The sequence below is a fragment of the Melospiza melodia genome, chromosome 26 (assembly GCF_035770615.1).
Source record: "Melospiza melodia melodia isolate bMelMel2 chromosome 26, bMelMel2.pri, whole genome shotgun sequence".
Classification (NCBI taxonomy): domain Eukaryota; kingdom Metazoa; phylum Chordata; class Aves; order Passeriformes; family Passerellidae; genus Melospiza; species Melospiza melodia.
Genome location: NC_086219.1, coordinates 5,748,998 through 5,759,316, shown reverse-complemented (window position 1 = coordinate 5,759,316; position 10,319 = coordinate 5,748,998). Strand labels below are relative to the sequence as shown.

At 62.2% G+C, this 10,319-nt stretch overlaps 1 protein-coding gene across 3 annotated transcripts; it reads right to left on the bottom strand.

Annotated features, from left to right (window-relative positions):
* Positions 1–786: 786 nt before the first annotated feature.
* SH2D5 (SH2 domain containing 5) lies at positions 787–10,316 on the bottom strand. 3 transcript variants are annotated; one of them, XM_063177113.1, is made up of 10 exons: positions 8,391–10,316; positions 7,055–7,278; positions 6,826–6,906; positions 6,639–6,713; positions 6,066–6,209; positions 5,776–5,976; positions 3,712–3,874; positions 3,525–3,627; positions 2,814–2,973; positions 787–1,983 (listed from the first exon to the last, which is right to left on the bottom strand). In XM_063177113.1, exons 2-10 carry the CDS (start codon positions 7,136–7,138, stop codon positions 1,777–1,779), a joined length of 1,218 nt encoding a protein of 405 aa, XP_063033183.1. In that variant the 5' UTR covers positions 7,139–7,278; positions 8,391–10,316; the 3' UTR covers positions 787–1,776. The 3 variants fall into 3 exon arrangements, with proteins under 3 accessions (XP_063033183.1, XP_063033185.1, XP_063033186.1); XM_063177115.1 differs by having other exon boundaries at positions 7,055–7,232; XM_063177116.1 differs by lacking the exon at positions 8,391–10,316 and adding an exon at positions 7,861–8,201 and having other exon boundaries at positions 7,055–7,232.
* Between the last annotated feature and the right edge of the window lie 3 nt (positions 10,317–10,319).

The following is a 10,319-nucleotide window of genomic DNA, read 5'->3' as shown; positions in this document are numbered from 1 at the left end:
CCCACATACGGGGGTCAGCCCCTCACATCGGGGTCAGCCCCACACACCGGGGTCAGCCCCACACACACCCAGTCAGTCCCACAAACCAGGATCAGCCCCACACACACCCAGTCAGTCCCACATACCAGGATCAACCCCACACACTCGGGTCAGACTCTCCCCTCAGGTCACCCCACCCATCAGCCCCACAGACTGGGGGGTACTGGGGGCTGCGAACCCGAGGTTGGGGCAGGCCTAACCCGGGGCATCTGCACCCCCTGTGGGAGGGAAGCACTTACCCCTCACTGGGGGCACGCAGGGAAAGGATCCCCAAGCGAGGGAGGCTGTGGGAGAAGGGGAAAGTGTGGAGAAAGAGAGCCGGGGAGGGATGCAGGGAAAGGGGGAAGCTGGGAACAAGTCTGAGGGGGACTCAGCGCAGGTCGGGGGGAGAACCCTGAAGGGGGAAGGGTTTGCGAGAGAAACCCTGGGGGGAAGCTGAAGGGCGGAAAACGCAAGGGTAAGAAACCCTGAGGTAACTTTTGTGAGCCGAGACGCGCCCAAGGGGACTGAGCAAGGGAAAACCTGAGGCGACGCCGCCGGTGCCGCGCTGGCCGAACGGGCGCGCGAGCCCCGAGGGTGCGGCGGCGGGAGGCGGCCCCGCGCATGCGCGAGCGGCCGCACGCGGGCTCCACAGCGACCGGGGCCGCGCCGGGAGAGAGGCCCCGCCCACCGAGTCACGTGACTGCCGCGGGGGGGGCGCGCACGTGTGGGACGAGGTGTGCACGAGGACAGGTGTGCAACGGGAGGTGTGCACGAGGACAGGTGTGCAATGGGGTGTGCACGAGGACAGGTGTGCAATGGGAGGTGTGCACGAGGACAGGTGTGCAACGGGAGGTGTGCACGAGGACAGGTGTGCAATGGGGTGTGCACGAGGACAGGTGTGCAATGGGGTGTGCACGAGGACAGGTGTGCAATGGGAGGTGTGCACGAGGACAGGTGTGCAACGGGAGGTGTGCACGAGGACAGGTGTGCAATGGGGTGTGCACGAGGACAGGTGTGCAGGGAGGTGTGCACGAGGACAGGTGTGCAGTGGGGTGTGCACGAGGACAGGTGTGCAATGGGAGGTGTGCACGAGGACAGGTGTGCAATGGGAGGTGTGCACGAGGACAGGTGTGCAATGGGGTGTGCACGAGGACAGGTGTGCAACGGGAGGTGTGCACGAGGACAGGTGTGCAATGGGGTGTGCACGAGGACAGGTGTGCAATGGGGTGTGCACAAGGACAGGTGTGCAATGGGAGGTGTGCACGAGGACAGGTGTGCAATGGGGTGTGCACGAGGACAGGTGTGCAATGGGAGGTGTGCACGAGGACAGGTGTGCAACGGGGTGTGCACGAGGACAGGTGTGCAGGGGGAAGTGCGCCAGGGCACAGACTGTGAGTGTGCACAGGGCCGCGAGTGTGCGATGGCACCGATGCGCAGCTGTGGCCCCTGCGTGTGCAGGCGAGGGTGAGCGAGCACGTGGGTGTGCAACCTCCCGTGAGCACCAGTGCAACACCGCAGCAGCGCCACAGCCTGCAGGAGAGCGTGTGAGCACACAGGTGTGAGCACACAGGTGTGAGCAGACAGGTGTGAGCACACGGGCGTGCAGCGCGTCCCGCCGCGGGCGGTGTGAGCAGCAGCCGAGCCCCGCTCCGATGCACGAAGCCTTTCTTTATTGCGGGGAGCGGCCGGGGGCCGGGGTAAGGCAGGCAGCGGGTGAGAGCCGGGGGTGCCGGGGGGCCGTGCGGGGTCCCGGGGCTATCCCCGCTCGTGCTGTGCCCCGGCGGGGGCGGCGGGAGCCCAGGCGGCCTCTCCCGGCCCCGCGCTGGCCCCGCCGCCGCCCGGGTCCCGCTCCTCGTAGCCGGGGTTGCGCCGGCCGGGGCCCAGGCGGCAGAAGCAGCCCCCCGGTGGGCCGGAGTAGTGAGCCAGGAGAGCGGCCACGCTGGAGAACTCGGCGTTGGAGTGCTGCGGGCGGGAGAGAGGGGAGAGCGAGAGGTGAGCCGCCCGCGCAGGCTGTGCCCCACACACCCCTGCACCACGCACCCCAGTGCCCACGCAGCAAATCCCGGCGTGCCCGAGTGCAGCGCACCCCCACAAACCTCACACAGCCCGGGCTCTGCAGCGGGCACACACAGAGCCGCGGCACCCACGCAGCCATGGCACAGGTGAGGGCGTGAGTGCAGCACAGCCGTGCATGCCCTGCGTGAGCTGGGGCACTGTGTGTGCCAGGTACGCCCAGGTACACCCACAGAGCAAAGCACCCAGACCTGGCTGGGGACCACACGCACACCTGGGCACTCATTTATCACACACCTGGGTGTTAGTGCACCCAAAACTCAGCCAAGGGTGGATGAGCAAGTGCACCCACGCCCAGGGGTACCTGTGCGCCGTGCCCATGGCACCTGTGGATCAATGTGCCCACCACCCACACCTGCACCCGAGCCCACCTTGGTGCATCCCTGCACCAAGGCACCAGTGCAGCCATGCACAAGCACAGCAAGGGTGCATCGGGTGCATGCACACAGCAGCGCACCCCTGTCCTGCACCAACACCGGCGCAGTGAGGCATAAATGCACTTACAGCCCCAGCGCAGCCATGCACGGGTGCTCCAAACACACACACAGAGTATCGGATAAATGCATTTACGTGTGCATCCGTGCACGGGCATATCCACGCAGCGAGGCACACCGCAGCGGTGCAGGGGCTCACAGACTGCGCCGCCTGCATCCCGCTGTGGCCGCACCCGCTGCTCCTCCCCCGGGCAGCCCCGCGGGCACCGATCGCCCCCGGCTCACCTCCACGCAGAAGCGGCCGTGCTGTGTCCGCAGCACGCCGTAGCTCACCACGCCGCACGGAGCCCGCACCCACAGGCACCAGCGCTTGGGCAGCCCGGGCTCGGCGCGCAGCAGGAACGAACCGGGCGCGTCCCGCCGCAGCAGCGAGAGCCCCGCGGCCCTGCGGGAGAGGCGGCGGCGGGACAGGGATGGGGCAGGGCTGGGGCAGAGCCCAGGGTGGGGCAGGGATGGGGATGAAGCTGGGATGGGGATGGGGCAGACCTTGGATGGGGCACGGCCAGAGATGGGGATGGGGCTGGGGCAGGACCCAGGGTAGGGCAGGGCTGGGGATGGGGCAGGGGCCGGGAAAGGGGCAGGAGCTGGGGCAGGGGTTGGGAATGGGGCAGGAGCTGGGGCTGAGGCAGGGGTTGGGAATGGGGCGGGAGCTGGGGCAGGGGTGGAGGTGGGACAGGGCCCGGCGTGGGTCAGGGGCCGGGAATGGGGCAGAGCTGGGGATGAAGCACGGCCAGGGATGGGGAAGGAGCTGGTGCTGGGGCAGGGGATGAGGATGGGGCAGGGCCGGGAATGGAGCAGGACCCGGGGATGGGGCAGGAGCTGGGGTGGGACAGGAGCCGGGGCCGGGACTGTGGCACGGCCCGGGGTGGGGCAGGACCCAGGGTGAGGCAGGTGAGGTGCGTGCCGAGGATCAGCTGCTCGCACCCACGCTCTCACCTGGCGATGCCGGCGAAGGACCACACGCTCTCGGCCAGGACGCTCTCGTTCTCGGGCAGGAAGGCCAAGCTCCTCGCCCCTTTGCCTTCCCCTCCCGCCGCCGCTGCGGGAGCGCGTTAATCCCCTCTCCGCCCCAAACACTGGCGGTACCGCGCGTCCCCGTGCCTCAGTTTCCCCCGGCACTCACCGGCGTCGCGGGGCTGCTGGTGGAGCTGCCCCTCGGCCCCGCAGTCCCGGTAGGCTCCCGAGCGCAGCACTTTGCTCCGGATGGCTTTCTTGCGCACCAGCACCGGCGAGCAGTACGGGTTCCCCGGGCGCCAGGCTCGGCCCTCCGCCTCGGGCCGCCGCTCCTGGGGGAGGGACAGGCTGTGAGAGCGGCCTGGGGGCTCCGGCAGTGGGGAATGTCAGGTGAAACACCACGGGGAAAATGCTGCCCAAAGGATGCGGCACCAAAAAAAGCTGTGCGAAACACCACCAAAAAAAAAAAAAAAAATTGTGCAAAGCTTTGTGGGGTAAATGCAGTGCAAAAAATGCTGTGCAAAACATGATGTGCAGAAAGAAATTCCATGCAGAACACCCTGGAACAATGCCACGGTGCCAATACAAAAAATCACCATGCTGTGCAAAACCACAGTGCCAAAAGAGCTGTGAAGAGCATTTTTACTGCTGCAAGAAATACCATGCCAAAACAGCCATGCAAACCACCGTGCAAAAAGTGCCATGTAAAAAAAGTTATGAGAAATAATACTGTGTAAAAAAAAGTTCTACAAAAACTATCGTGGAAAGAAAGTGCTGTGCAAAAACACCAAGGAAAAAATGCGCTGTAAAAACTCCTTCAAAAATTGCTGTGCAAGGAATAGTGTCGCAGACATCTTTTATGAAAAATCCTTTCTTTAAGATTTTTCATAAAATCTTTTATTTAAGATTTTTCCTCCTGAGAAGCTGAGAGGCCTCAGGAACAAAATGTAAACAATGGTTATCTGCTGCTGTGGAATGCAACAGGTAGATCTTTGATTAGCTTATGTTAGATGTTTGTAATTAATAGCTAATTGCAGCTTAGCTGGCTCGGACAGAGAGCCTGAACTACAAACTTTTGTTATCATTCTTTCTATTCTATTCTTAGCTAGCTTTCTGATGAAGTCTTTTCTTCTATTCTTTTAGTATAGTTTTAATGTAATATATATTATAAAATAACAAATCAAGCCTTCTGAAACATGGAGTCAGATCCTCATCTCCTCCCTCAACCTGAGACCCCTGTGAACACCGTCACAGAATAGCTGTGCAAAGTGGCCTCCTGCAAAATTTCTGTGCAAGGAATAGTTGTGCAAGGAATAGCTGTGCAAGGAATAGTTGTGCAAGGAATAGCTGTGCAAGGAGTAACTGTGCAGAGTGGCCGATGGCAGGAAAGGCCCTCAGGGAAAGGCGATTTCAGGTAGGATGAGCAGAGCAGTGTGCGGGGCTGGGCCCTGCAACCCTCGGATGAAAAGGTTGTGCAGAACACTGCACACACAGCACTGTGCAAAGAAAAGCAGAAAAGCTGCACAAAGAGGAAATGCAAGGAAACCATGCAAGGCACCAGGTGATGGTGTGTGCAGCGACAGCGTCCTGCTCAAAATGCGAGAAAAGGCCACGCAAGGGCTGCCTGGGAGCTGTGCAAAACCCCCTGTGCTGAATACACAGAGGGCTGTGAGAGAAACGGGGCCGTCCTGGGCAGGGCCAGGAGCTGCCCTTGATCATCCTTGTGGGGCCTTTTCAGCACAGAATGTTTTGGGAAACGCCGTGTGGGGGAAATGCCCTGCGAGACCCTAAGCACAAATGGGCTGTGCCAAAGCACCGAGCCAGGAAACGCCGTGTGAGAGCCCCAGGTGTGAGAGCCCTGGGTGTGAGAATCCCGGGTGTGAGAGCCCCGGGTGTGAGAATTCCATATGTGAGAGCCCCAGGTGTGAGAATCCCGGGTGTGAGAGCCCCGGGTGTGAGAGCCCTGGGTGTGAGAATCCCGGGTGTGAGAGCCCCGGGTGTGAGAGCCTGAGGTGTGAGAATTCCATATGTGAGAGGCCCAGGTGTGAGAATCTCGGGTGTGAGAGCCCCAGGTGTGAGAATCCCGGGTGTGAGAGGCCCAGGTGTGAGAATCTCGGGTGTGAGTACTCCAAGCGTGAGGACCCCAGGAGTGAGAATTCCGGGTGTGAGCAGCAGCCGGGCAGGGCAGGGCAGGGCCGGGCAGGGCAGGGCAGGGCAGGTCAGGGGCACCTACCCCGGTGCCCAGCGGGCCGAGGCCGGGCAGGCGCCGGAAGGACACGAGGGCGTTGACATTTCGTGACACCTCCTCGGGGTTGAGGGGCTCCCGCAGCACCCCCGGCCCCGGGAGCTCCCCCTCGGCCGCCTGCTCCTCGGGGTGCGCCAGGAGGTAGCAGAGCTGGAAGGAGCGGCAGAGCAGGAGGTGCAGGGTCTGGACCTGGGGGAGGCGAAAGACGCTGCGTGCAAATATAAAAAACAAAATAATAATGAAGGTGTTTTGGGGTCGGGGCGGGGTTGGGCCACCACCTCTCCCGGGAGCCCCACGAAGAGGTGGCAGAAGAGGGTGCTGGGGGGGCTCTGGGGATTGCGGGCCACGAAGGCGAACTGGCGGTCGGGGAGGCTCCAGGTGCTGTAGAGGATGCGGCGCAGCGCGTGTGCCATCAGCAGCGTCTGTGGGACGGGGCGGGGGTCAGGGGTACCCTGGGACCCCCCCAGGGGCACCCCCGCTTGCACACACAAAACAGCTTCCGAGAGAAAAGCAGCGCTCAGAGAGGTACAGCCCCCCTGAACACTGACACCTCCCCAGCATCCCTGACCCCTCAGCACCTCTGACCCCCTTCCCCAGCACCTTCCAACCCCAGCAACCCCGACTCCTCTTCTCGGACCCCCACCCGCCTCCTCAGCACCCCTGGCCGCCTCACCAGCCCCCCAACACCGGTGACCCCTCACAGCATCCCTGACTCCCCTCCCTCCCTCCCCATCAACGCTGCTCCTCCTCCCCAGCACCCCTGACCCTCCCAACACCCCCATAACGCCCCTGACGCCCCTACTCAGCCCCCTGAGCCCCAGCAGCCCTTGCCCACCCCCCCAGCCCCCTACCTCCCCATCAGCTCCGTAGACCTTCAGGCCCTGCAAGCTGAACCTCAGCAGCACCGACCTCCTGCGGGGACAGTCCTGTCCGGGGGAGATGTGGCACTGGGGGCTGGGCCGTGCCCCTGGGGGTGCCCCCATTATTTGGGGTTCCCCTCTGTGTTTCCCAGCGAGGGGAGCAGCGCTCGATCCCGACCTTCAGCGCCCGCAGCTGCTCCTCCACCCGCCCCGCTCGCTGCTGCAGCTCCGGCTCCTCCAGCGTGAAGGATCCCACGTACTGAGGGGCAAAAACCCCATTGGGGTCAGCTACAGCCCCCCACCATGCCCCCCCAGGGCAGAGATGATGGTTTGGGGGATCACGAGGGTGCAACAGCACCCAAATCTCATCTCGGGGTGTCACCCCTCCCCTGCCATGGGTAAGTCACCTCTGCTGGCTTGGTGACAGAGCGGGCTCGCTGCTGGGGGGCCGCGGGGTCCGGCCCCCGCCCGTTCCCCGGCTTCCTCTTCATGGCACGGGGAGCGCGGGTGAAGGCCGGGTCAGGACGGGGTCAGGCAACTCCGATGCCGCATCTAAGTTATCCGGAGCCCTCCAGGGTGATGGGGCTGCAACAAGCACGGGGAGCCTGGGTCCGGTCCCCGGTCACTGTCCCTGCGGGGAGGGAGGGGACAGACACAACCTGCCCCCGCTGTCCCCTGTCTCCAGCCCGCCGAGCCCTGGGGAGGGGCTGCAGCCCCTGCACGGAGCTCCCCGAGTCCTGACGCCAATGCAGATGTCCCCAGGTCCCGGCCCCAGTGAAATGGTCCCAACCCCAGCACAAGGGTTCCAGCCTCCTGACCATACAGGTGATGTGAGGGTCCCCATCTTCTACTCCTGAGATCCAGTCCAGGCTGCCATGTCCCCACTCCGAGCAGTATGCAGGCAATCCCTCACGTCCCCATCCCGACCCCGACGGTGATGTGAGGGTCCCCAGATCCCCACCCCAAACGTGATGGATGCAGTGCCCCATTCCATCCCCAAATGAAACCCACGCAGTCCCTGCTGGTGGATGCAGTGCCCACATTCCATTCCCAATTGAAACCCAGGCAGTCCCTGCATGCCGAACAGACGCTCTGGACCCCAAGCGAGGTGCATGCAGTCTCACACCCCGAACTCCAGCAAAGGTTTTGGGGTCTCCCCACATCCTCCCCCTCCCATCCTCCATCCCACTTCCCGCCGGCCACGCAGCAGCACCGAGACCCCCGAGGCTCTCCAGGGGTGATCCCCAAACACCAGCGACGAGGGCAGCAGATTTGGGGGGTGCTTTTCTGTCCCGAGCAGCCATGGAGGAGTGCGCCGGACCCTTCTCCGGCCACCCCAAGCGGGTTCGTGCTGCGCAGCCCTCGGCCGGGCTGGGACCGGCGCCGCCTGATGCAAACGGGGGAGGGGGGAGGGAGGGGGTCCGGCTGCCCCGGGCGCATCTCGGCGCTTTGGGGGGGTCCCTGCGGTGCCATCTCCCCGTCACAAGCGCAGCCTAGCCCCTCTCCTTCCCGGCACAATTCGGGGGTCTCCCCCCTCCCCCAGCCAATCCGCGGACAGGCAGCCCCCAAGCCCCGCCCCCCTTTTCCCACGCTTCATTTCTCAATGGAGCCCCCAGCCCACCGACCACCCTGGGGGTCCCCAAGGAGGGATGCTGACCCCCCCCCCCCCAATTTAGATGATGCGTGACACCAGGCACCGAGCATCCCCTGGGACCCGCATCCCGCTGGACCCCCCCGGCTCACGGGCAGCTCTCGCTTGGATGGCTCCGCAGAAACGCAGGTGAAAAATTCCCGCTGCTCCCGCTCTCGGCCTCCGCCGGTTGTTTTTGCCTCGCCGGTGGCTCCTCCGGCAGCTCCGGCCGCGGCGCAGGGATGCTCGAGCCGGGGGTGTCAGGCCCTCGCCGGCAGCCAGGCCCCGGCGAGCCCGAGCCCACGGAGCCCACGCCGGGCACGGGGCAGGCAGCAAACTCTCATTTCCTGCCTCCGATCTGCCCGCGATGAATCACCGCAATTTTCCTCCTCGGTTCTCTCCGTTTCTTGGAAGCGGCGGCGAGCAGGAACGCTCGCTCGGGATTTTGGAAAACGCGGCGGCAACTGATTTTCTCTGCGTCTTTTCCCGTCTCCTCCGGCGTGCCCAGCGGAGCAGCGATTTCTAACCCTGACACGTACACACGTGGCTGCTCGCTCGCCACCCCCTGCCCTGATGCTCAGACCCTTTTCACCCCAATTTCTACATCCCCTGTGGAGTTTTGCCCACTGCTGCCTGCTTTTGCTGGAATAAAAATGAAGAGGGGTGGTCTGGCCCCACTGCAGAGCAACCACGGAACCCAGAGCCTCCCTCACACCCTCCGTGCCAGCCGAAGGAAGCTGCCCCCAGTCCCAGGGACCAGTGTGGCTCCTGGAATGGCAAAGCAGCAGTCTGGGGAGGAGATGGGGTCTAACTCTCAGCACTGCACCCACAAACCCCCATCTTGTGCCCCAGCAATCCTGAGGATGTGAGGAAAATGGTCTGACCAGCACCATTCAGCCCTCGGGTCACTGCCAGCACCAGCTGCTCCAAGACACCGCGAGCGGCGATGGCAGAGCCACCCCAGCATCGACAGCGGCGAAACCATGGAAGAAAAGGAAAAAAAGGGACAGATGGGGCTGAAGAAACAACAGAATGGAGCCCAGTCTGGCCAGGAAGCAGAGACAGGGGAAGAGGGAGGGGCAGAGCCAGCACAAACCCCCCAGAAGGCGTTTGCTCTGCTGACAGTGAAGACTTTCCCATTCAATCCCAGTCACTGCTCCTGGACCAGTCCCTTGGATTAAATACAACCAACCCTGTGACTTCTTTTTGGTTTGGTGCGCAGAAATCACTTAATTCAAACTACAGCCAGAGTCTGGCCATGACCAAGGTTTTGGCACAACTCTTAATTCAAGGTGCTCCTGCTCAGATGTGAGAGATCTATGTCATCCAGAGCAGTGTTTTAACAAATATCCATGGGATTGTTGGTGTGAGGATGCCATGGGGAGGTTGAAAAATGTCCAGCACCTGGGTGAAGACTCCCTGTCTCCAAAAATATGCCAGCACTGAGAAGTTTCTCCAGTTCATTTCACCACAATGCCAACAAACCCCACGGCTTCGGTACAAGCAGCCCCAGGAACAAGCCATTAACTAATGTTTCTAATTGCTTTACATCCCTGTGGATCATTCTTTGATCAGAGCTTTCACTCTGTTTCCCCATCAGCTGTGATTTCTAACCTGCTGTTTGTACCCTTCTTACAGGGTTGGGAACAATTTAAGCCATTTCTATACGAATTTTTTAACTCCCAGTTAAAGGTAGCACACTGAGACAGCAGCTGAAAAGAATAAATTCAATGAAGCTGTTTCCTCCCTTTCTGTGTGACTCCCCTCCTCACAGCTCCTTGCAGCAGCACGTTGGAGACTGTCAGGTCCCATTGGCATCACTGCCTGGCCATGGCAGAGTGGGGAGGTGATGAGCTCTGAAGGCAGGTGCAGCTCTGGGGAGCAGGGCCAGGAGAGAAGGTTTCAGCTGGGATTTTTGTCCTCACTGATCACTGTCAAGGGGAGAAGAGGACCAGCAAGAGGTTCCAACAGAGCTTTTTTCTCACTCACCTTTGTCTCCAGAGAAGCCAGGGAAGAAAAAGGTCAGGAGTTGGTCCAGCTAC

Excerpts from the sequence above, each read along its gene's own strand:
- SH2D5 (XM_063177113.1), bottom strand. The coding sequence starts at position 7,138 with ATGAAGAGGAAGCCGGGGAACGGGCGGGGGCCGGACCCCGCGGCCCCC. Across the intron at positions 6,907-7,054 it reads CTGTCACCAAGCCAGCAGAG|TACGTGGGATCCTTCACGCT; the intron begins GTGACTTACCCA and ends TTTGCCCCTCAG. Across the intron at positions 2,974-3,524 it reads TCCTTCGCCGGCATCGCCAG|GGCCGCGGGGCTCTCGCTGC; the intron begins GTGAGAGCGTGG and ends CCTCTCCCGCAG.